The 25,943-nt window shown below is 42.4% G+C and overlaps 1 protein-coding gene across 4 annotated transcripts; it reads right to left on the bottom strand.

Annotated features, from left to right (window-relative positions):
• Positions 1–1,934: 1,934 nt before the first annotated feature.
• On the bottom strand, positions 1,935–23,505 carry rcbtb2 (regulator of chromosome condensation (RCC1) and BTB (POZ) domain containing protein 2). 4 transcript variants are annotated; one of them, XM_031573004.2, is made up of 12 exons: positions 23,088–23,503; positions 22,154–22,288; positions 21,479–21,629; positions 20,439–20,605; positions 19,896–20,054; positions 16,240–16,347; positions 15,586–15,728; positions 12,119–12,309; positions 8,315–8,441; positions 7,150–7,289; positions 4,920–5,050; positions 1,935–4,665 (listed from the first exon to the last, which is right to left on the bottom strand). In XM_031573004.2, exons 2-12 carry the CDS (start codon positions 22,277–22,279, stop codon positions 4,525–4,527), a joined length of 1,584 nt encoding a protein of 527 aa, XP_031428864.1. In that variant the 5' UTR covers positions 22,280–22,288; positions 23,088–23,503; the 3' UTR covers positions 1,935–4,524. The 4 variants fall into 4 exon arrangements, with proteins under 4 accessions (XP_031428864.1, XP_012686400.1, XP_012686402.1 ...); XM_012830946.3 differs by having other exon boundaries at positions 23,102–23,501; XM_012830948.3 differs by having other exon boundaries at positions 4,611–4,687; positions 23,102–23,504.
• Positions 23,506–25,943: the final 2,438 nt, after the last annotated feature.

Raw genomic sequence — 25,943 nt, 5'->3', positions numbered from 1 at the left:
GAGAGTGAGAAATCAGAGGAAATTGAGACATTGAGGCACACCAATGGCTTGTTTCACTGATGCGATGTCAATGTATGAGAGGGTGAATGTATGGGAAACTTTAATGTGCCTGATCTAACTGTTACTGAACAAATGTAATTTCTATTATCAATATATCAAAATAGTAAAGAGGTCCTCAGACAACACAGTATATATATACAGAATTTAAAAAAAGGGGAAACATGCTTGGGTTGTTTCATTCTTGATACTACATCATGTATTCTTGGTGTCAGTTGCCACGTGCTGCTATCTAATGTTTTTAGCCTTGAAGTGCACAATGGTGGGCAGTTATTTTACAACAGGGTCTGTGGCCTTGAGAGAAACCACTCAAGACAAGGAACAAACAGATATGACATTGATTCCAGGCAAAGAGGAAAGCTGGGAAACATCACACAAACCAAGGGGAACTCTGTGTGCGTGTCTCCAAGGGTCTTTTGTGTTCTTCTGAGGGATGTCATTTGCTGCGGCCATTGGGATTCCTGGTTGTTTCATGTCAAAGGCTTCCTTGTGCCAAGTAAATGGGATTGCGAAAGTGCTATTTTGGGGACCAACTGTGCTGAAAGAGCACGCATCCCTGAACGCCACCAGGGAGAGGAAGTTGGTGTGAAAAGATTATTGTCATCCTTGTTTACCTAACAGACATGTTTTGTGTCTCTCTGTGGTTTAAGGTGTCTAAAGGTCATTGAGAATATATATTTTTTTAAATAAAAGGTATTTGAACGTCGTATCAGCCGTTATGCAACCACAAAACTTTAAATGAGTTTTAGTTGGCTAGGCTACAAATGACACCAAATCATTTTCAACAACAAAACATTAACAAATAAATATAGCCACACCCCGTTATCATTACGGTCCAAGCAACATGTGCGAAGTGCCCGAAGTAGCAAAAGGTTAAAGAATTTGACAAGTTAAAGAATACATTGAACCTTTAGAACATTTGAGCAAATGGGGTCAAGGAGAAGTACACCAAATTCCACATACTTGGGTTAAGCAATGATAATAAAATGTGCATGTTGTTGTGCCCTCTATGAACGAAATTTCACCAAATTTGGAATGCGTCCAAAGATTGTTGTGAGGATTGACTGCATCACATTTGGACCTTTACATACAAAGTCATTAATGGCCACTCTTTCGAATTTAATTGACGCATAACTATACAAATTTCACAAATAAAGAAAATCAAGAAAAGTTTTGTCGGCATGATCTGTAGATGACACACATCAAATTCCGTTAAGATCAGACAAACGGCCTTGAGTTTGTTTTACTTTCACTTGCGGTTTCTAAAAACCATTCTTTAGCACTTCACAGCAAAGAAACCTCAGTGATCTGAGTGACATAAAACTATTCATAGCAGAGTGCGTGCAATGTGTCAGATACAGATCAACTTCGTGTCAAGAGTGGCAGGCCTATGCTTGCCTCTGTCCCCTACTTTCGCACCACAACACCATCAGGAAAAGCAGAGGGGTGACAGATTATAGGATTAAACAGGATTTCAAACATTTAGCTTATTGCTATGGGGTGTTTGAGACTATTTCTACAGCTTGTCAAATATTGATAATGTTGCTTACTGTTTAAATAAAATGCGACATTTGTCTGCCAGAGGAAGTGGATTAAGAAAGGGAAAAGACAAGCATGGTCATTTTCCGAAGCAAATCCACTTTAAAAGAGCTTATGGACGAAAGCTGAATGATCACAAATTGTTTTGCGCAACACAAATGCCAGAGCAGCCTGATATTCATGCAATGACAGCTTAGGAGAATCTCACTAAAAGTTCAACATTTAAGATAAACCAAGGGAAAAAGGGATAGAAGACCGAAATGCGATGCGGGTGAGGGCTCTGTGAAGACTTCAAAGTGCTGTTCCTACATGTAAGGTTGAACACTGAACATTGAACCTTTTTTAAAAAAACTTACAGTAACCACATTTATTTTAAAGAATTTTTAAAGACATGTATTGGGAAATGTGTAAAACAACATACTGTTAAGCCACTCAGGCCTTCCTATCTAATCTCTCAACACTCCTGTTAACACACACCAACATACATAGTCACTAGGCTCATAACAAGCTGGGTGCTACAGCCCAAGAATTATGGAGATGAGCACGTCACAGCACAGTCCAAGGTGAGGATATATAGTGGGGTGGAGGATTTAGTAAGAATTTAGTAGGCCACTCTCCTACTTTAACCTAACTGCCTCTTAGCAGTGTAACACTGCCCTCCTCAGGCCATAGGACGTATTGCAAATTGGACATGCGGTCTGAATCTGTGTGCAAGTCAAAAGTACATTTTTAAATGGGGGAAAAAAGGCTATTCAGAATAAAATAAATGAATGTAGGCACTACCATGTAGACTCCATGGTCTATTATTGCTGTATGGCTTCACAGCGATGGATGCAAGTACTGCTCAGGTGGCTTTATAAATATTCTCAAACGCCAGCCTTCATCACAGCTCACACAAGTGCTTTTACTACTTCCTCCTTCACACATAAACAGGGCCACCTTGAGGCTGTGTTCTCACGGATGTTTATTTACACACTGAAAATGCGGTAAACTGGGTATTCCTAGTATGTGTTTTGGTGACTGACAAACCTAAGTAGGTTAACTCAGAGAGAGCCCTATGGCTTCATTCACCCCTTCTCCAAAACAAAGCCACTGGGCTCTCCTTTGAGGAAGTTTACCACTTACTCTGAGTTAACTTACCCAGTTTTGTCACTAAACCACATACTTTGTAATACCCCCTCGTTGCACATCACCAAGTAGTTAGACCTCTTCTTTCACAAGTTCACTTATTTCAGTGGTGTGCCAACACCATTGGGCCATTGTAAATTTCCAGTTGAAAAAAAAAACAATAAAGAGGTTCCCAGCACAGCAGTTTTGGAGCATAGGCAGGACTGCACTGGACTGGCCATTGGGCAAATCAAACCGTCACAGCTGTCTACTGACTACCCATTGGTCTGTTAGGGGGATCGCTGCGCCAAAAGAGCGCCGATGCATCTAAAAGAGCCTCCACCCCTTCTCTCCCCCCAAAAAGCATACATATGTAAACAATAAGCAAGCAAAGGAGTCTACCCCATTGTCATTTCCTAGTTAGAAAAATAAATCAACTGCTCATGCATGTAACAGCTAAAGTAAACATACAATGGCTGGCTGTGATTTGGAGATAATGGAGAATGGGAAAATGCTGAGACATTGGCATGTTGGTCAGAAAGCTCAACAGCGTGGACATCCTGCTATAATGTCTATTATATGGTCGACAGGAGTCAGGAAAGTGCTATCAGCTGCGCACAGAAAGTTAATGTTTGACAGAGTTAGGTCATTTAAGGTCCTCGCCCCCACTCTGTCAACACCACCATCGCTAAATCCTTGCTAAACACACGGACAGAAGTACATTCAAAACATATTTCAATAAAGCACAATGTAACACATTAATACTACAACATGTGTGACATCGCTTTGCAAGTCATATACTGGACATGAAGCAGTAGTTGGACGTTTTTGATGTTATTGCAAAACAGAAGTTCAACAAAAAGCACAAATATAGACATTTTGCCACAGGTAACAGACAAGTGCATATTTCTTACATTTGTCGGATTTTCAACAAATAGATTTTTCCAGTAAATTGATACAATAAATCAAAAATATATATGAATACAAAGCTGTCCTTCAGAAATGACACTTGGGGGAGAATCCAAACATGTTTGAGCATTTGAAGACCTCACCAATTCACTCAGTCTGCTGTTGTTTGTGGTATTGTTTACCTCTCAGTTGCAAGGTTTGTTTTCCTTTGACATGAGAGAGTGACAGAAAGCACTGATGTGGAAGTGACTTCGTAACAGACTACACCGCAGGCGACAGCCTATGAGGAGGTGAACTGAACACACCACATCCCTCACTAGCCTCATGGATTACATGGGAGAGCTCTGCCGTTTTCAAACCGACTACCAGCAAAATGAAGTCTGTTTCCTTTGGATGAAAAGAATCCACAGGGCAGCAATAAGAGTGGCAACGTTGTGATCCCTTCTTTTGGGTCACGGGAGCCCCGTCTAATCATTTGACCACTGCGTCCATTTTATCAATCGGGGGAGATTTTATCAATCGATGTCTGTGTGTGTGTGTGTGTGTGTGTGTGTGTGCGTGGGGGGGTGAGGGGGCATTCCTTTTGAGAACTCCCTTTGACAAGCTGTATGAACTTATAACAGCTACACTCACTTTGAATAAACTCCACAAAAAAAAAAAACAACAAACAAAGTGAACAAAGTGTGTGTAGGTGTGTGGTGAACCCTTTCCAGTGAGGCTGACCTTAATCTCAGCTCTGATTGGACCGTCTCTGTTTGGCGTTGGCCTTCTCCTACTGCCCTGGCTCTGTATGCCAGCAGGAGAAAGTGCACAGTCCACGGCCACGGCCACTTCAGCAGTCTCAGCCATCTTTTTTCACTCTCTTTCTCACCCTGTCCATCCCTTTCTCCATGGCCTCTTGGCCAGGAGTTTTTAGTTTTTGAAGGCCCCGTAGCGGCTGGCTTTGCTGATGAAGTTCTTGAGCAGGTCGTGGTCCATGTCGTTGAAGGCCTGGGTTTGAGTGACAGCCGTCAGGTGATTGACGCAGAACTTGAAGCAGAACTCCTCCAGGTCCTGCAAACCCAAAAGGTCAGAGCTGGAGGAGGTATAAACCAAGGGAGGGACAGGGACCCATGATGACACACACACACTGTTGTTGAGTCAGGACATGAGTGTGTGTTTGGATGTGCATGCTCATGGTTGTATATGAAAGTGTTCAGTGTGTGAGCTGTGAGTATATGTGTGTATATGTGTGTGATACATGCATGTACTGTACATGCAGAATGTATTTGTGTACGTTAGTATGTTTGCTGAGAGTGCAACCTTACCCGGGCCTCATACTTGACAGCGGCCGACAGCAGCGTGATGGCATTATCCTCTGAGATGCCCCTCTTGATCGTCTCCTGGCAGAGTCGTTTCAGCCGAGTCTCTCTGTAATAGGTGGCCAGGTCCAGCAGTCCTGACCACACACACGCACACAGAGAGAGAGAGAGAGAGAGAGCGAGAGTATAACACCACATCACAGGATATTCAGGGAAAGCTATTCAAAATGAAACACACAGGGTACCTTGTTCTGTATGTACATAGTACTTGCTAAGACTGAAAAGATGTATTGCATAGCAACTGCATAAGACAGCACAACATGACCAGTGCCAGTTTCACAAACCCAAGGTTTCACAATATCCTCTCAGCAAGACAAACATGCCAAAAGACTGTGGTGAAACTGACTAAACACTCAGCTTGGAATGAAGGATACTTCCTTGTGTTTGGAGGTCTGATATTTATAAATAGCTGAGCAGTATATCAGACTGTTGCTAGTAAATGTAAATAAATACATTTGTATTTCTTTGGGAAGTAGCAGGATGGAAAATGGACAGTCATCATCACAAAACCCTCTTCAGAGCAATACATGACCTGACAGGCTGACATGTTTACCATTTCATAAGGACATTGGGCCTCATTCTCAAACATTTTCTTAAAGTAACAGTATGTAGCAATTGTACTTCAGGGTTAGGGCTAGGATTAGCAATTTTACCTTAAAATAACAGCTTAAAAAAAATTGGGGCGCTACAATGGCGTTTAATTTGGAAAATGGCCTCTGTGCCATTGCCATACCAGGGTCTGTAGGCCTATTACTGCGCTATGTAGGTTTCTGGAAGCCGCCCGGGTACTACTCTCTGCCGGACTAGTAAGTAACTTATTTGCCGTCTTGCTTTGTCTTGTGTTGCACTTGCTTGATGTTTGACTGTGTTAGGAAAGTTGTTGACTCACTAGTTTGTCATAGTGTCAAAGTAATCAAATTTCAACAGGTTTTGCTAGGTTTAGCCGCTAGCATCTCGTTAGCGATTAGCAATTCCTCCGTTGTGCTGCTTTAAGTGTCTTCTTAAATATCTTCTTACGGACTTCGAAAGACCAACCTAAGAAAAGATCTCCGCCGGATTCATGAACGCCTGGAAATGTATTCTTAAACCGCCAAAGTGTCCGTAGCTGTGCACTGATTCTTAAATTGAACGTGTGTTCTCGTGCACCTGAATTTTCATATAGAACCGCCCCGCCAGCTCCTTATAAGGGCATGCAACTGAAGAGACCTGTGCACAATCCACATACTCCAAAGGCAACGCGAAAGCAACATCAGACTGAAATCATGTCAAAGCGGAAAGCGAGCACCGGTCGAGTAAACGCAGACCTAACTTCACAGGTACAGAGGTGGAGGTACTGTTTCAGAATGTAGATGTGTCCATTCAATTCCACTATGGCTATATCCACACGATTTAGTGCTTATTTACGTATTAACTTACATGTGCAGTGTTGGTGTAGTTTTTTTAATTTATTTTAGGACATCGCGATGCCTCGTAGAATCATGACTATAAATTCTCGTATTTATTATTATTATAATTATTTATATCCGAGGATGTCTGTAGAATTGATGTGAACGCAATCACCCACGGTTTCTCACAAATTCAGCCCTCTGGGGCTCATATCCCTGTAGAGGGATATTTCAATGTTTGTTCTTGTTGTCAATATGCCTTTAAAGCTCTGTGAGTTTTGGTCCTAGAGTCATAAGAACACCCCCAGAAACCTTTAATCTTCTACATATATGCCACTTGTGCAGCAATGCTTTTAGGTAGAAGAAATATACAAAAACATCAAGGCATGTCATGCTTCCTAAAAAAGTCTAACAGGCCTTTGTCCCCAGGGAAATCTGGTCTAAGTTAAGAACCAATCCCAGATGAGAAAACTTTCATGAATGCCAGATTTGTCCTGGAAACTTAGGTGGGTGTAAACGTAGGTGGAGTAAAGAAGACATTTCTTCTAAACTTGTTTTTAACTGCGTTCGAGAATGAGGCCCATTTGTTCTTTTCAATCACAAAGCAGCGAGATGACTACAGGCTGCGATTTGGTTTGTGATGATGTGGCTGGCAGTCTGTCCAGACATTCCATCCACAGCCAAACCTAATAATAATAATAATAATAAAGACTACATTTCCTTTTCATAATGATGTTTTCATCTTCTTGCCCTGGCAGAGAGATGTGTTCTTGGGAGGAAGAAAAGCTTACCTATGGCATCTTCTGGTGGCAGGTTGATGGTGTCTGTGTACAGGTACTCCAGAAAGGCGCGATACACAAGGTAGGAGAACTGGTGGATCTCGATGGAGTCCTCGTCTGTCTCGTTCAGCAGGTCACGGAAATGCTCACACCTGAAGGGAGACGAGCGGGGGAGGCAAAATAAGGAAGCTTTCGCACTTAAAAAACTCAACTTTAAGAGGATGAAATCTGTAATACTGCACACTGGTTAGACTGCTACAACAAGAGCCCCTGCAACTACCCCCGACCCGGCAACACTTCAGCATCAGCAATTACTTTCCTGACGCTCGATCTGCACAGGCCAAGTAGTCCTCCCCATGTTACATTATATGCATGCAGACATACAGAGGTGCCTTGCTTGGTTCTACCTCTGAAAAAACTCCCATAACAAAAATACATGCATTAACTCAACATTGTCTACATCACTCCATGTGCAGACTAAGGTGTGTGTGTGTGTGTGGTTGGGGGGCTGGAAAACAACGGAAGGGGAAACTTGTTTCCCCGAGGTGGCTTCCTCCTGAAGTAAACAGGATGGCACTGCATGCCCCCCACACATGAGCCTAAACTGAGAGTAGAGGGATGGGACCACTTTCAAGGTTCCACTCAGAAGACTATTCAGTGCCTGTTCATTTTGCAATCAGAGTCTTGACACCTCTGATGGATTCTGCCAAAGAATCAGTGGCAAACCATATGGCAATGCCCACAGTGTACTTGCAATGTCACCCATTCAGTGGTCAAACAAGTGGTTCCTTGTGACATCACACACCGTGTCACAGAGTGTTGCTAGCGCAACAGAGATATATGCACTACGAATAGACTGCCGTTGTGGTCAGGCAGTACAAAACATAACTGAGAGGACAACATAAGGATGCAGTTGATTTTGGAGTCCTCTCAACAAACATTCCAGAGGTATCTTAGGTTGGTGGAAACCAGTGGTAGCTTTTTAAGCCCGTGCTTGTTTTGGAATGCTATGAGGCAAGATGTAGTGGACAATCACATGTCGATAGCAGAAGGACCTGTGTATTTTAAAGTCAATGTATGCCTGAAAACCTTCCTGTTTTTCCCCAGTGCTTTGGTAAGCATCTCCTTAAATCAGTAGATGTGGTCCCTAAGCATGATTTAACATGAAAACACGTACCTGATCTTCAGAAGGGCCTTGTGGACGTGGATGTACTTCCCATCCACCAGGAACTTGAGGTCAGAGATCTCCGGGCTGTCGAACTCCCTCTTGAGTGACTGGGCGACCGTCAAGTAGTCATCCCCATCTAGGAGACAAAGGGGGCTGTTAACGCTCTGTTTGTCTGTTGTTAGAGTAGATATGGTTTGAATACGTGGGTACAAATGTGCATTTTTTTCATGTAGATTTTCATATAAACAAGAAATATCTTCCTTCCTTCCTTTTTATTCATTACTGGAAAAACCACTGTGAACATGAGGTGACTTGGCTCATCATGAAATCCCACAAAGTGGGATTAATTTCAGATGTCATGTCAAAGTAAGCACAGTAAGTATAATCTGTTCCTGTGAAGTAGATAAGAGCAATGCAACATTCCTGAAGTATAAAGATCTGTGGATCTGTGGTTGTCATGGTGATGGCGGCGCGTATGGACGCAGCGGCTTCTAGTTCTCCAGTTTGGTGTTTTGTTTTTATGTTTTTGTATTCGTTTTTTTGTTTGTTAGTCAATATTTGTGAAGCAAATTACGTGTATAGCCGCCAGGACTTAATTGACTTTGGATGGCAGCAGAAGCTATCCGTAACACGGAATTTTCAGTGGACCCACAAAATACCCGAGGACATTGCAAGATTACCGGGGTCTCCGTGGATTGTTGGCGGACCTAGCAAGCGACGTAGGCGGCGTAGGGACAGGAAGCAAAAACGAGGAAGCCGGGCAGGTCTGCTTACAAGGCTACGTAAACAACCCCATAAACCACCGCTTCCGAGCATCTCTCTCACCAATGCTAGATCTATCACCCATAAAATGGATGAGTTGGAGCTACATGTCACAGCAAACCATTTAATTCGGAATTGTTGCGTGATGATCATAACTGAAACCTGGCTTCACCCGTTAATTCCTGACGCTGCAGTGAGACTAGCGGACCGCTCAATCCATAGGCAGGACAGGAACATGGACTCGGGTAAGAGCAGAGGAGGGGGACTTTGCATTTATGTACACAATGATTGGTGTAACAACAGCAACACAATAGACAGTCACTGCTCACCGGACTTAGAAATGCTATCAACGATGTGTAGACCCTTCTACTTGCCACGGGAGCTAACGGTTGTCATAGTAACAGCTGTTTACATACCACCGGATGCAAACGTTAGCGCAGCACTCTCTCAGCTGTACGCTACCGTTAGTAAACATCAACAGGCTCATCCAGACGGAGTGCACATCATAGCGGGTGACTTTAATCAAGCGTGCTTGAAGACAGTGCTACCTAAGTTCACCCAATATGTCAAGTGTGCTACCAGAGGGAACAATACACTCGACCACGTATACTCCAACTTAAAGCATGCCTACAGAGCCACACCCCTCCCCCACTTAGGACAGTCAGATCACCTTTCACTGCTCCTCATCCCGGCATACACACCGCTCAGGAGGAAGACAAAACCTTACATTAAGAACATAAAAATCTGGCCCGAGGGAGCTCTCTCTCAACTGCAGGACTGCTTTGAACATACAGTGTGGGACATATTCGAACAACAGGACCTGGAGGAATATACAGGAACTGTACTGTCCTACATCAATCATTGTACAGACACTGTGACTGCAGCCAAAAGGATTCGGGTGTATCCTAACCAGAAACCCTGGATGACAAGCAAGGTCAAGACCCTACTCCAGGAGCGGAACTCCGCCTTCAGGTCAGGTGACAAGGCCCTTTACAGTACTGCTAGAGCCAACCTGAAGAGAGGCATCAAAGATGCCAAGAAGTCTTATAAGGAAAAAATCGAAGACCATCTCACGAATAATAATCCAAGGAGAGTGTGGCAGGGAATTCAAAACATCACCAACTACAAGAACAGCAACACCAGCACTGTCCACGCTGATGCCTCACTGGCAGAGGAACTTAATCATTTCTTTGCCCGTTTTGAGGTCAACAGGCCCACCACAATTGCACTGACTCCTCCAACCCCCAGCAGCCACACTCTCACCCTACAAGAACACGAGGTGAGATGTGTGCTCAAATCAGTGAGTACAAGAAAAGCTGCTGGCCCCGACGGAGTATCTGGAAAGGTACTCAATTCCTGTGCCAACCAACTCGCTGGGGTCTTCACTAAGATCTTTAACCTTTCTCTCACTCTAGCCACCATCCCACCCTGCCTAAAATCAGCTATCATCATCCCCGTCCCTAAGAAACCAGCCATCAACAGCTTGAATGACTATAGACCGATTGCACTTACACCTGTAATCATGAAGTGCTTTGAGAAACAGCACATCAAATCAACCCTTCCCCCCACATTTGACTCGCATCAGTTTGCTTACAGAGCAAACAGGTCCACGGAAGATGCCATCGACGTAGCCCTCCACACCGCACTGAGCCACCTGGAACTCCGTGGAACCTATATAAGAATGCTCTTCATTGACTACAGCTCAGCTTTTAACACTATCATCCCTGACATACTAGTCAGCAAACTAACTGCACTAGGCCTCTCCCCCTCCATCTGCACCTGGATAAAGGACTTCCTCTCAAACCGCCCACAAACTGTAAAACTCTGTCCCCACCTTTCCTCCACCATCACTCTAAGCACTGGCTCTCCACAAGGCTGTGTGCTGAGCCCACTACTGTACTCCTTGTACACCCATGACTGTACTCCAACCCATCCCACCAACACCATCATTAAATTTGCTGACGACACCACCGTGATCGGGCTCATATCAGAAGATGACGAATCAGCGTACAGGGATGAAGTACAGAAACTGACAGTGTGGTGCTCAGACAACAATCTGTCACTGAACACCACAAAAACGAAAGAATTGATTCTGGACTACAGAAGTCAAAGTGCAGTTCCGGCCCCACTCTACATCAACGGGGACTGTGTGGAGAAGGTCCACCTTCAAATTCCTAGGAGCCAATTTATCAGATGACCTCTCATGGTCTGTCAACACCTCAGAGACAGTTAAAAAGGCACAGCAGCGACTACACTTCCTGAGAGTACTCAGGAAAAACAACCTGGAGTGTAAACTGATGGTGGCCTTCTACCGCACCACTATCGAAAGTGTACTAACCTACTGCATCTCGGCGTGGTACTCCAGTTGTACTGCAGCAGACAAGAGAGCCCTCCAAAGGGTCATCAACACAGCACAAAAGATCACTGGCTGCTCACTGCCCTCCCTGGAATCCATTGCCCGCTCCCGCTACCTTAGCAGGGCCAATAACATCTTAAAAGACTCCTCTCACCCAGGCCACCACCTGTTTACTCTCCTGCCCTCAGGCAGACGGTACAGATCCTTTAGAGCAAGGACCACGCGTCTTAAGAACAGTTTTTTCCCGACAGCCATCAGAACTCTAAATACCGACATGCACTAAACACTAAGCACTTTATTGACTACAAGTCACATACCATCTCAGTCACCTTACACATGTGCATAAACAAAGCTGTATTAATTGATGTATTTATTGATGTACTTTAGTCTATGCCACCGCACTTTGTTCTACTCTTAATGTATATATATATTTTTGGGGGGGCTGTTCCTACTGTTTTTGTTTTTTCCTACTGTTTTTGGTAGCATTGTTATGTTATATGTTGTTGTTGTTGTGTTATATGCTGTCCCTCGTCACACCAACAGGAGAAGCACTCAAAATTTCGTTGTATAAATACAATGACAATAAAGGCTTTCTATTCGATTCTATCTCTGGACTCCATGAAATGTAATCAATCCTGAACCATATCTGTAAGTGGGCACTTATGAGAATCCATCACCCCCCCCAAGCCACTTACCCACGGCGAGGAGGCGCCACGTGACGGCAGGCGTGGCGAAGCAGGCAAACACGTCATCGGTGGCAGAGAAGTGGGTGAGGTGTGGGCCGGCCACAGCCTGGACGCGGCACTGGCCCCACATGTACACCTGGCCGCTTTGGGTCTTGGCAGCGGACGTGTGACTGGTGTGGCAGGCGGCCACTTCCACCATCCTGAACACAGCACAAGGAGTGAGTGCAGATATAAGGAGAGAGAGGAGAGGAGAGTGCCTTTAAGGTGTGGGGTTACAGTGCCTGGAGGGGAGAGAAATATGTGCCAGCATGTTTATCTGGGCACTACATCGACACTGAAACGGTTTTGCCTTGAGGTATTTACATACTCATTTCTTTTTCACCTATCTGATACACAGTGTTGTGTGCACTTCAGATATGCTGCCTAGAATACACAGAATAAACAGACACCCTACCCATTCCATTGAGTCCTTTGCTAAATCCTGAGTATACATCTCTGATGTGTTTAAAGAATATAAACTGAGTAGGACTCTTAGATCCATGAACTCAGGTCAACTAGTAGAGCCCAGAGACAAAACCAAACACCAGGAAGCAGCATTTGGCTGTTATCGACTGAAACAAACTGCCAGAATATCTTGGATGTGCCCCAACTGTATACATTTTTTAAATTCATGTTAAAACATGATTCAGGTTAACAACATTCATGTTCCTATGATTGAGCTCTAAGACTTGCACTCTGTTATTACTGCATTTTACTTTACTTAAATTAATTATATCAGTTATATTTAATTACGTACTGTGTACTTTCTTTTAATTATTTATGTCTCTGTTCTTTTAATTACTACTTTATGTACTGTGTTTCTTTTAATTATAATCCTTTATTGATTTGCACTCTTAAGCACTTTGTCTTTTTCCGTTGGGTGTTCCTTTTGCTTGTATTTACGTTAGGCACGTTGAATTGCCTCTGCATGAAATGTGCTATATAAACAACCTTGCTTTGCCTTGCCTTAGATGGCATAGACTTACAACAAGTAATCCTTTTAAAAGTCCCTTTCTTAAATGCAGTGTAGTGAAGTAGCTAAGAACAGGGTATATACAGAAATCCTTAAGTTAAATTTAATACCTTTTTTTTACTACCTTCTGAATTTTTTTAAAACCATCACGACACTGAGTTGCAAGTGTTAATCAGCGACCTTTCTAACGTTTACGCAGATTTTGACATATACAACACTATACACAACATAATAGATTTAGAGATTCACTGATGTTGACCACATATTGCAGACATTTATTTCATTTTGTGAATACAAATAAAACAAACTACATTAAATGTGCAATGGAAAGATAGTTCCAGCACACTGGCTGGCATTCACTGTATGAACTGTTGATGCATTAAAAACTGGCATCTGCTATATGAATTGTTGCTGATATCACTTCACAAACTGGCATCCACTACGTGAACTGGTGAACTGCTATAATTTGATTTTAACATAAACCTGTGCTATAGGCCTAATATGAGCTCATGAGCAAACATCAACACGAATGGCCCAGCCTTGTTGATGCCATCAACAAGCTGTTTTTTGAAGAACGATGCTAATCCAAATCTGATGATGTAGCCGGTTTTGTCTTTACCACACGTGAATGACTTGGCGATGTCAGAGTCGGGAAACATTTCTTTTAAACAGCCCTGAAATTCCTTCGTTGGAGTTCAATGAGTGGTGTTTAACTGCAGTGTTTAAACACCACAGAGCCTCCGCACGCAGTGTTGGTGTGGCGCCCATAGTCACCCGGAGATCAGACGTAGTTGCTGGAGCCGTAGCGTTGGCTTGTACCGTGGCACTAGTTTTCGGTGGTGGTGGTGCAGCAGCACAGACAGTTGGCAGAGTGGTAGAAATAACTGCTCTCGCCGACCACGCATTCCATTATTATGATTAGTGGATTGCATATGCGACCGAAGTGCATTAGCTCCCATCCAGTTGACATTGATGTTTTTTTTACAAACCGAACAATAAGCCTGCCGGTTATTCCCTACTACCGGCCTGAGCCAGTCCTTAAACGCTGGGTCTTGCACCCAGCTGTCAGAAAACTTGCATTTACCCATGACGACGACGATGGTTGTCTGGACGTTGAAGATATGCCTAAGCAAGTGAAAAACGTAAGCCAGCCAGTTGGCTACCCAGTTGAAGCGCGCAAAGTGTTTGAGATGTCGAAGGACCATTGAATATGACGTCAGCATCAAACATACAAAGTTGAGACTTCAGGATTGATACGGAAGATCTTTGATTATGTGCCCAGCTTTGCTAAAGCCCGCATTTTAACGAACTAACGCAAACTTTAGCAGATAGAATTTCAATCAGAATAGGACACTTGATAGTCTGAAAAAATAATACCTATTTAAAACAAAATAACACCTCTAAAACCACATTTAATGGCCTTAAATTTGGCAATTTTGATTCATCACCTTTTAATACTTTTTAAAACCCCGCGGACACCCTGAAGAACCAAATTCAATATTGTTAAACTGTTTTTCCACAAGAATTCACTCTTCTCACCCCTATATTTCACAACACATCTTTATCTTACATGTCTATCAGCTGATGGCAGATGTGTTTTATGATGAAACGGCATGCTGGGACTTCTTACACCAGCTATTTACTGCCTAGAGCACATTGACTGTTACGCAGCAACATGTTCGAACATCTCCATCCTGAGCTGCCAAAACTTTGTAGTGAGAAAAACTGCAGCCATTGTATTATTATGCATTTGCAGCATGTAACAAGGTCTCAAAGTGTCACCCAAATTTCTGCTCTGCCTACCCAATTGGGTCAACCTTATTCTGACTTTTGAATCTGCCAAGTCAATCACGTTTATTAAATTTGCCTAGTCAAAATGTCCTGATCAAACATAAAAGTAATTTCCAAGTAATAATTGCCATTTAAAATGAATCTCCACATGTTACTAATGTTACTTTTTTCTAGCCATTTGCCTTCTCCAATGAAACATCCCAAATCATCCCTTATTTAAAAAAGATGGTCTCTAGCTCGCTTGCAGGGAGATTTTATAGGAATTAACGGATCAGACCACCACTCGAGAGACCCATGAACGTGGCACTTGAGCGCAGTCATTGCAGAAGTCATAAATATAAGTGCAGGGGAGCAAACTCAGGAATGGTGAAAAAAGGTGACAAGATGCGAAACTGGAATAACATTAGACTCCATGGAGTCTAAGGTTATCACCACATCCAAATTGTAATGGTTCGTGTTCACTAAATCAAAACAAGTCATCCTCATCAGGCTAATTAACAATACAACCCCCCCCCTTGAAAAACGTATCAGATCTAAACTAAAATCACACAAAACATCAATTTTGGATTCAAGTCAGCGATTTTCGCTGAAAGGTGCCAAGTTTGCACCCCTGTTTAGGTGCTAAAATTCCTGTTGGTGTGAATAAACATTCTTTTTAAAACATAGTCCTCACCTCTCCTTCTCCATGTTGATAAGTGTGGGAACTGCCTGATTGCTCTTGTTCCCTGTGCCGAGTTGCCCATAGGAGTTTGCACCCCAGGCGTAAATTAAGCCTTCGTCTGTGACTGCCAAGGTATGTGCGTATCCGCAGGCCACCTGAGCGGGAAGCAGAAAGGCTTAGAGAGGGCGCCGAATGCAGTATATATTCCCCATGCAGAGGCACTGAAGGGAAAGAAACTAAAACATGTTATCATTGCATGTTGACAAGAGCAGTATGAAAACAAAGGAAACCGGTTTCGATAATATCGTTTTTGAAATGCTAGGCACACGTGTTTGTAATGCATTGTTGTCTTCATGTGAAATGTCAAAGAACAGAAATATATCAAACCATCACACAAAGTAAACAACAAAGGAGTACCAAGAGAAATAAATAATAATAATAATAATAAAAAATAATGTTTCCCAACAGCAGCAGACAGAGTTTTCTTTAGAAAGGGGGCACCTCAGGACAGGCAACTTGTGTTGCAGCATGTTTGGTTTTAGCAAGTCTTGGCAAAACTTGAAAGGGCCATGAATTGTGATCAGTCAGTCTTTTGTCCCCTTTAACAAAACCATGAAGTATTTACCAAACTTAGGCAGTCAACCATTTCCATACTGAAACGCTCACCTGTACGATGGTTATGCCTTGAAGCGCGGCGATTCTACAGGGTGTCTGCTGGTTTCCATTGTTGCCCAAGCCCAGCTGCCCGTTGCAGTTGTAGCCCCATCCATAGACCTGCACACAGTAACAAAGAGAGAAAAAGATTACGTGAGTACCACTGTGTTTACCTGAGCTATACATCACAACTGAATCACTTACAGCAGCACATTGGACCAACTAACAGTATATCAGTCATTACATGCACTATATGACTTTGGCCAATTCTACAAAGTATTTTAATTTCCCAACTATTAACCACAGATTATACACTGATTTTGTAAAATCTCTGCAGCTAGGGTGCAGCTTATTGATGGGAATGCTAAGTTAATAATCCGCACAGTAACTCTGCCAGGTAAAGGGTTAATGGGTCTCTCTCTCCCTACCTCTTTCATATACAAATCCCATTGATGTATGAGGCAAAAACAACATGGGACAGATTTTCATTCACACTCAGTCTTCCACACCGATAAAGTAACAGGTGTCGTGTCATGAACTATTCTAGCTTTGGGAACGATCTTAACAGTTAGTAGTTGCTACCATGTGTAATGTGAACTCCTGTTACAGTGCCCTCCACAATTATTGGCACCCCTAGTGAATATGAGCTAAACAGGCTATACAAAAATATGTCTTTGCTGTTTATCCTCTTGGTCTTTCACTCAAAATATTCACAAAAATCTTACCTTTTTATTAAAGTAAAATTATTGAAAAAAAAAAAAAAAAAAAAATGTTGACATTAAATAAATATTTTTCCCCAAAACATGTGTGTCACAATTATTGGCACCCCTAGAACAATCTTGTAATTAAAATCTAACTGAAGTAGTAGTTCAAGAGTAGTTCCAGTCATGTTTTACATTTTTAAGTTCACCTGTTTGATAAGGAACTCTTATGAGGTCAACCATGACTTCCTGTTCCACTGGCGTACAAATATAAGGTGACACAGGCCAAATTTCATTAGTCATTCATCACTATGGGAAAGACCCAAGAACACAGTGACGATGTGCGACAAAAAGTTGTTGAGCTGCACAAATCAAGAAATGGACACAAGAAAATCTCTAAACAGTTGAAAATACCCATTTCCACTATCATGGAAATAATCAAGAAGTTTAAACCGACAGGAGATGTTAAGAATCAGCCTGGAAGAGGACGTGTCTGTACATTGACCCCACGCACCGTGAGGAGGATGGTTCGACTGGCAAAATAATCTGCAAGGATCACAGCTGGAGAATTGTAGAGGTTAGTTGAGTCTTGGGATCAGAAAGTCTCCAAAACTACCATCAGACGCCACCTACATCACCACAAGTTGTTTTGGAGGGTTGCCAGAAAAAAGCCTCTGCTGTCAATCAACAACAAACTAAAGCGCCTGCAGTTTGCCAAATGTAAGTCAGACTTTCAATGGGACTGAGTTATATGGTCAGAAGATACCAAAATAAAGCTTTTTGGTAACAAATATCAAAGGTGGGTTTAGAGTAGACAGAAAGATAGCCATACAGAAAAGCACCTCATACCCAATGTGAAGTATGGTGGTGGATCTTTGATGTTGTGGGGCTGTTTTGCTTCCAAAGGCCCTGGACATCTTGTTAGGATACATGGTATCATGGACTCCATCAAATACCAGCAGATATTAAATGAAAACCTAACAGCCCCCTCCAGTAAGCTTAAAATGGGCCGTGGTTGGACCTTTCTGCAGGACAATGATCCTCAACCTCAAAATCAACACAAAAATGGTTCACCGACCGCAGAATAAAGGTTTTGCCATGGCCATCACAGTCCCCCGACCTAAACCCCATAGAAAATCTGTGGGATGAGCTGAAGCCGAGTCTACAAACGTTGACCTCAGAATCTGAAGGATCTGGAGAGATACTGCATGTAGGAATGGTCTCAGATCCCGTGCCATGTGTTCACCAACCTCATCACGCATTATAGGAGAAGACTCAGAGCTGTTATCTTGGCAAATGGAGGCTACACAAAACATTAAATTAAAGGGTGCCAATAATTGTGGCACACATGTTTTGGGGAAAAATATTTATTTATAAATATTTCGAGTGAAAGACCAAGAGGATAAACAGCAAAGACATATTTTTTCATAGCCTGTTTTGCTCATATTCACTAGGGGTGCCAATAATTGTGGAGGGCACTGTATATGAAGTGAATATGAACTATATGATATGAATATGAAGCTGCACAGGTTTGTCTTAGTTAGCTAGCAGGTCAGCTAGCATAGCAACTTCACAACCATAGCAACCAGGAAATACCGTTTTCCACAGACATACAAATGCAGCTGCCAACTGTGAAGACGGTTCCCTAAGCAAGATACCCAGGATATTTAAAGAGCTACAATAGGTAGGAATGCTCTGGGTGCCTGTGCAGCTTCATATTAACACAAGTTCATATTCACTTCATGAACATGACAAAATGTAATTGTGAGGACCGTGTTGATTACCTTCCCTTGTAATCAAGCATCATTAAATTATAAGCAGAGATACAAGCAGAACTGAATTACAGTTTGACTGCATGAGTATGCTTGGAAAATCACTAGGTACAAATAGAGAGAGAGCATTTGTGCCCTACACAAAGTCACAATGACCAGAAGCAATTAGACTATGTAACATATTTTTTCAATATCTGTTTGGCTGGAGAGTCCATGTCATGAACAGTGACTTCAGGCATTATAGAAGCATGCAAATGAAAATCAATCAAACCACTTCACTTACGCAACCAGCATCTAAAAACAGACCTCAGTGGGTAATAGCATATCGACATCAACAGTTGGCCCATGGTAGTATACAAGGACAGTGTACAATGATAGCTCATACAAGTCAAACTCAGCAGGGGTGAAAAAGGTGATCAAGAAGTCTGAGGCAGGCACCAGGAATTATATACAGGGTAAAGATAGAAATACAGCTACACTCATAACTAGTCACGCTCATCACAAAATATTTCCTAGCTATAAGTGACCATTTGCAAAAATGACGTGATGCTGTAGCCTCACCACAAAATGCTGATTTTTGTCAAAGTCTAGTAACTGCACACCTCTCAAATCTCACATTTTATCCGCGAGACTCACCGATTTTAAACATCTCTCAGGTCTTACGTACATGACACGGAATCTCACAGATTTTCACTCCAAATAGCATAGAATAATAATTGCTAGTACAATACACAGGCTCACTACATCTGTTTAGCGATGTTTCATTATTCAAGAGGTATGCACCATCATCACTGACCAACTTATTATCTCTATGGGGCGAACATAGCCCTGTTTACGAAATGCCTCAAAAACGTAACAATATGCTTGCATGTGTTCTCTTTTTTTGTGTGTGTGTGTGTGTGTGTGTGTGTGTGTGGGGGCCGGAGGGGGTGGCTCACGGATTTTCAGATTTCAATCGCTGACCTCACAGATATCAGTCATGTTAACTCGACAGGTAAGCAACTGGTATAACTCAGACACTCTTCCTACTTGTTCTTAGAATAATGTCAACATAAGTTTCATCGCCATTATCAGCTTGTCAGGTTTTACACAGTAAAAAGGACTGTTGTAGATTGCTAACTGTCAGAGTTTAGTTGTAGAGCTGAGCTAATTATTTCTGTTAAGGCAGTGTACATGTGAGTCAACAGGACCGTACCTCCCCGTTATCCAGCACAGCCATGGAGCAGAGCTGTCCACAGGCGATGTTTACCACCACCTTGTTCTGCAGGCAGCTGCTGACCCGTCTCGGCGTAGGCTGGTTGGCCGTGGACCCGGAGCCCACTTGTCCGGAGTTGTTGTAGCCCCAGGCATACACCTGGACACAGACAATGGGTTCATTATGAGGGTCGAGGAAAGGCAAGCAGGTGTGTAAATGGAAAGGCCTGGTGTGCATCGATGGATGACATCATAGATAGAATACATGTGTTCTTCAAACTGGACACACTGGGTGTTAAAAGTACACTGAGACACATACAAATATGCTTTTTAAGGGAAGGTCAAACAGGAGAGTGAATAAAAGCACATGCCTTTTTTTTTTGTCGTAATGGCTCAACATAACAATGAACTGAAGTTTGTTGTCTATGGAAGCAATGCGTACATGTGTACGTTCTTATTCAGTGAAAGATATTTCAAACGCTTTTCCCCCTCATTACTCCCTTACAGAAAAGATATTTCCTGTTGGACGCCAAAGAGCCAGTACCTCTCCATCTGTGGTGAGCGCAATGGTGTGGTGGGACCCACAGGCCACCTCTGTCACCCTCTTGTTGAGCAGGTTGGTGGAGACGAGTGCCGGAGTCAAGCCGTGGTTGGTTGTGCCGTTGCCCAACTGGCTGTAACCATTGTGACCCCAGGCGTAAACCTCTCCATCTGAAGGGGAGAAGGGAGTTCATGGATGCAAAAAATATATATAATAAAATGTTTCAGAAGGGATTCATAAATTAGTTTTTTTTTTATCTTTGAACCTGGACCCTATTCTTAAATTATTTTTGGGAAATAATTTTCACAAGGGAAAATGAATGATCAAAATCGGTCCAGTATTCCTTTGTAAAGCACCTTGGGACAATTTGATCGTTTTGGCACTATATAAACGTAATTAAATTGAAATAAAACTAGAAATACTAGATGTTGTGCCAGATGATGTCTTTGGCCAAACAACACAGTAGAGGTCAACAGTGCTCTCGATTCCCAGCATCCTTGAAACGATATTACTATCTGGCCTATCATTGTGGAGGCGGGGGGCATGTTCGGTCAGCTCTGATTCTGGGTGACTGGTCATGTTGTATTGCCTCTGAATTCCCAGTGCAACCCCCTGAGCATGTCTCATGCTTCTTCTATTAAAGGCATAAACCAACCTTAACAAGCACATTAGAAACACACAAAATGATTTGTTTTGAGTGTAAAACTGACTACTCATACCAGATGAAACTGTTGTGCGTTACTTATATGAGCTACCGCAATTTTAGAGCATCATCTCTTAACATTGGCCATATATTCTGATCTGGCCAAACAATATGGCAACACTTAATGAATATAATGACATAAGAGAGCCAATCAGATTCAGCTTGAAAACCGAAAATCAACCTGCTCTACAGGAACATTTGCATATTGTTTAACAGACCCAGCCACCATGGAGGACTTTCACAGTGAGGTCCACTGACCCTGGTACTGGGGACAATCAACCATTCACTGTTTGCTCACCAATCCTTAGGCAACATTTGTGTAGTCACTGTCATGTCTCACCTGCTGTAGCAATGACCACATGAGGTCCCGTGCCATAGCTGAGAGACACAATTTTCTTCCCACAGAGGACGTCTATCCTCCGGGCCTCAATGGTGCTTTGCACGTCCCCAAGTCCCAGACAGCCACTGCAGTTGGTGCCGAGGGCAAACACCTGTGCAAGGAAAAGGGCATCCAATTTCAACAGGGGAAAGACAGACAGTAGAATAATCGCTTCAGCAATTGGTGTTTGGTCATAAACGAAACCACTAATGAATAGGGACTGTGCCACATTTCCTCAGATGAGTGTACACTACTGGAAAAGCTGCATCTGGTGTTTATAATGTATTCTCACTGAGCCTTAAACAAACTATTCAAAACTCTGTCATGCCCCAGCACAAACAATCAGGCTAAGAGGGTAAATGCTGTGGCGTAGACATGCACTAAAGCTCTCCAGTGGATAAAAACAAGGCTTGCATTAGCATTATAAACCTAAATATAGCCTCACTCTATCTGCTTAGCGTATATCTGTCACTTACTGTGCGAGAGGGCCGCTGAGGCTGGACACTAAGCAGTAGCAGACAGCGTCCTGACTCCTGGGCATTCGTTATTGACTCAATTCGGACTACTCCGTTTTCTAACCTTGTTTACTAGGCCACACTGACAGTCTTCACTCATGGTTGTCTGCTGGCAGCTTACCTCATCATTGACAGTGACGTAAAGGGCCTCGTTAGCCGCACTTCCAAAGACACACGCCTGGCGAATGAGCCGTAGTTCTTCGGGGGGCAAGAGTGCAAACACTGGCCACTTTCCCACGTCCAGCATACTAGCCAGCTGTTCACAACAGAAATTATATATTTTTTTAATACACGATGAATATTAAATTGCCATCAAATGCAATCCGAATGATGTTACCTAGCAGACTAGCCAGTTTAAACGGCTAAGCTAGCTAACGATGGTTTCACTTAATAATAATACAGATGTCTTCACCAAAGTAACCTACTAAATAGCACTAGCTAGGTGAGTTCATAGTTAGCTAGCTTGTTTTCCACCTGGCTCTGTGTGAGTTGGTTTTGTATTTGCAAGCTAACTAACATCTTCATATTTAATGCTCAAATGTAACGCGATTCTCATTTATCTTAGCTACAGCTAACCTTGCTAGCTAGCAAACTAGCTAAGTGATTAACATTAACGTTAGTTTGTTTACCTTCAAAGCCACTTGAGAAACCAAAAACACACAGCACAAATCTTGCCTTTCACATTCAAAATACACAACTAGGAAAACTGACAGGCAAACTAATTTAACATTTAGGTATGGGATAGTGGCGTTACTGAACGATTTTAAACAGTTAGCATAACATTATGATTAACTTTATTGGAGCTGAGCGTAGGTTGGAATTGCCTCCAGTATTTTAAACGATAACTTATCCTTCGCCATCCAGGTAAGTTAAACCTAGCATATCCCAAAGAATGCAAATGTGATTTTAGAATTACATTCCAGCTAGATAGCTAGTCAGGCGTTTATAAATACCTGGGTTTTAGATAACGTTAGCTCACAAACAGCGAGTTTTCCAAAGTCCAGTTTAATTTGGTTGGTTAAGGCTTTTGCGTCGAAATTAAAGGATATATGTACCTCTCGTCACTCACCCGTGTTAGATGTTAGTGCTGTTCTCTTTCCTCATCCAGTCTTTCCGCCGGCGATTCCTTTGACATGGCAACATTTTATTTTCCACTGCTAACATTACCCTAACATGGTATCCTAAGTAGCTAGCTAGCTAGACAGCCAGCGCTAAAGTAGAATAACTTGTTACACAGCTAACGTTGGCTACTACTGTGGTGTGAGGTTACAAAATTACCTCTACCTCTTAAGAGTTACGCGCTAGGTATTTTCCCAAAGTTGGGTGAACTCCACAATTCCCTACACAGTTCAATTTCCAACGACTAAAGTACAATGTTGCTTGTTGCGGACCGGCAGTGGTGTAAAAACTGTCCACCCCTCTGTCGCGCGCATACTGACAGGCTACCTCAACGCCGTACGTATTCTGTCATACGTGTTAAACGTAGTGTACTCCATTCACTTAAAAATGAATGATGAATTGCGAAGTAACCTTGTGCTCAAACTTAATTATCTGGTGCCCCGAAAAATATTCGTATAAATACAGTTTAGTCATTTATACAGTCATTAATGACAACAGACTACCGCTTCACATAGTGACACCACGGCCACATGGGCTGCAAACAGCCGCTGTATGTGTACAAGTGTAGCCTTGAATATACTCGCTTGCGGACGCCACGAACGCGTACTGTTATCAGGTGCCTTCTTCTTCTTCTTGCACCTGTTTCACTTATAAGGCACCCTTTCTCTCTGTTCCTCTCAATATAGGCCTACCTGTATAAGGGATAAGAGACACCTTCCCTACTCTACTAGTTTTTCTTTCTATCTCTCTATCCTCTCGGTCTACTCTCACTGAATTTCTCTGCATCACTCCATTTTCTCTCCTTTCCGTCTTTTCTCTCTGTCTCTTCACTCTCTCTTTATGCATAGCCACTCTTTTTCATTTTTCTTTCTACTACACTGTCTACTACACTGTCCATCAATTCCCACTCTATTTTTGTTTTCATGTCAGCTTTCTCTGACTTTAACTCACTCACTCTTTCACACACTCACTCACCCTCTTTTTTATACTCACTCAGTCTCTTTCACTCATTCACTCTCTTTCATTCACTCTGTCTCTCTCTTTATTTCTTTCACTCTATCGTAATATCTAACATCCCTCCATCTTTTTCGTTTCTTCTATCTCTTTCACTTTCAATCTGTCTCTCTCTTTCAATCACTCTATCTCATTTACCATAGCAACCACCATGGCTACTCTAGCAACACCCTTCAAGGAGAAAATGTCCAGATGTGGTTTTACACGTCTATCTATTTGATTTGGCCTTATTTGGTAGGCTCGTTAACAATGATGATGAGCTCTGCTCTGATTCACTGGTTTACGAAACTCGTAATAATGACGAACATAGTGATTGATGTGACACCATAGTGATTGATGTGACACCCATTAATAAACTCCGAACCAAATAAATACTAAAACAAACATGTGCTTTCATCCTCTCCTCTCACTGCAAATGATTCAGACACTTGGCCTACATGTGGTTTTTCACCTGGTGCTGGGGTTTCTTTGGAAAAAGTGTGTTGTCATCCCTTCATGTGTGTTTCTGGTAATAAGAAGGGAGTTTCCTGATGCTGCAAGGCAGTACGTCGGGTTCCGACATATCCTGTGAAGTAAGAAACGGTCTTTTTTTTATTTCTTTGCACCTTTGCTTTGTTTCTTTGCACATTTTGAAGTATTGTTTGAAATGAAAAAGATTGTACACAAGTTTTCCTTTATGTGCTGTCTTTTGTGGATGGTCAGCATTTTCATCGAAGAGCATTGCTACAACATAAACCACAGGTTTACATAAACCGGTACAACATAAACCACAAGACAAACAACCACAGAAACTGTTTATATCGCCATTGTGAATATGTCACATGTATATCTACACACCAATAGAAAAGTAAGTAAATGGTCAAAATGAAATTATAGTGGCTATACCGTATGCTCAGTAAACCGCTATAGCACCCTTCTAAATACTGCATCACCTGTGTTGTTACAAGTATCTTTCATTTCATGTCTCCTGGCCATTGCTCATGATTTGTCATCTTCACAGACCAAAATCAGTTCCCCAAAATCAGTTGCCCACAGGGGAACTGCAAATGACAGGCTGACACTGTCTAGGGAACTTACAGTGAGGGCACAGTAACAATAACACTGAGCCTGTGAATACAAATCATTCACACAACCTGAAAACAAAGTCACAACTTGGGAGAAAAGATTGCTGCATTGTTAGAGATATGAATCTTTGACACAAAAATACAATAAGTAAGTATGTAGTGTGGTTTTGAGTGCCCTCTCAGGCTGGCCATAATCTACAAGACTGTAGAATATGCTATTTAGTCAAAAGCTGTCAGTGTAAAGCACAGTTTTGACTTTGACACATTTCTGCTGCTGTAGGCTAATGGCCCACACAGGTGTGCCCTGTAAAACAATGTATTCATTATTTGAGGCAGTAATGAACACATCCTCTCCACACAACCTCAATGTCCATTTAAGGTGAGTTATTTTTTTAATTCTCATCCCACCCCACCTTTCTGCCTGCTTCACTGGCGAACAAAGTATGGTATTCTTAAGATACACAAACATCTCCTTGTATGGGATACTGTTCATCTTAGAGCACAAGATACTTGTAAACATCTGTTTTATTGCAGCATGATTTTTTTTTTGTCTTTATAGGATAACTGCCATTACATTTGGCAACACTGACACTAACAATCAACATAGATATGTACAGGTTTGAGCATGCATGTTTGAATGAAAGGAATGAGGATGCAAAACAAGAGCCAGATCGTGGGCAAACACCGCTACCATAGAACAACCAGGACCGCCCC

Source organism: Clupea harengus, chromosome 9 (assembly GCF_900700415.2).
Source record: "Clupea harengus chromosome 9, Ch_v2.0.2, whole genome shotgun sequence".
Classification (NCBI taxonomy): domain Eukaryota; kingdom Metazoa; phylum Chordata; class Actinopteri; order Clupeiformes; family Clupeidae; genus Clupea; species Clupea harengus.
Note: the sequence above shows the minus strand (reverse complement) of the source record. Positions and strands in the feature narration are given on the sequence as shown.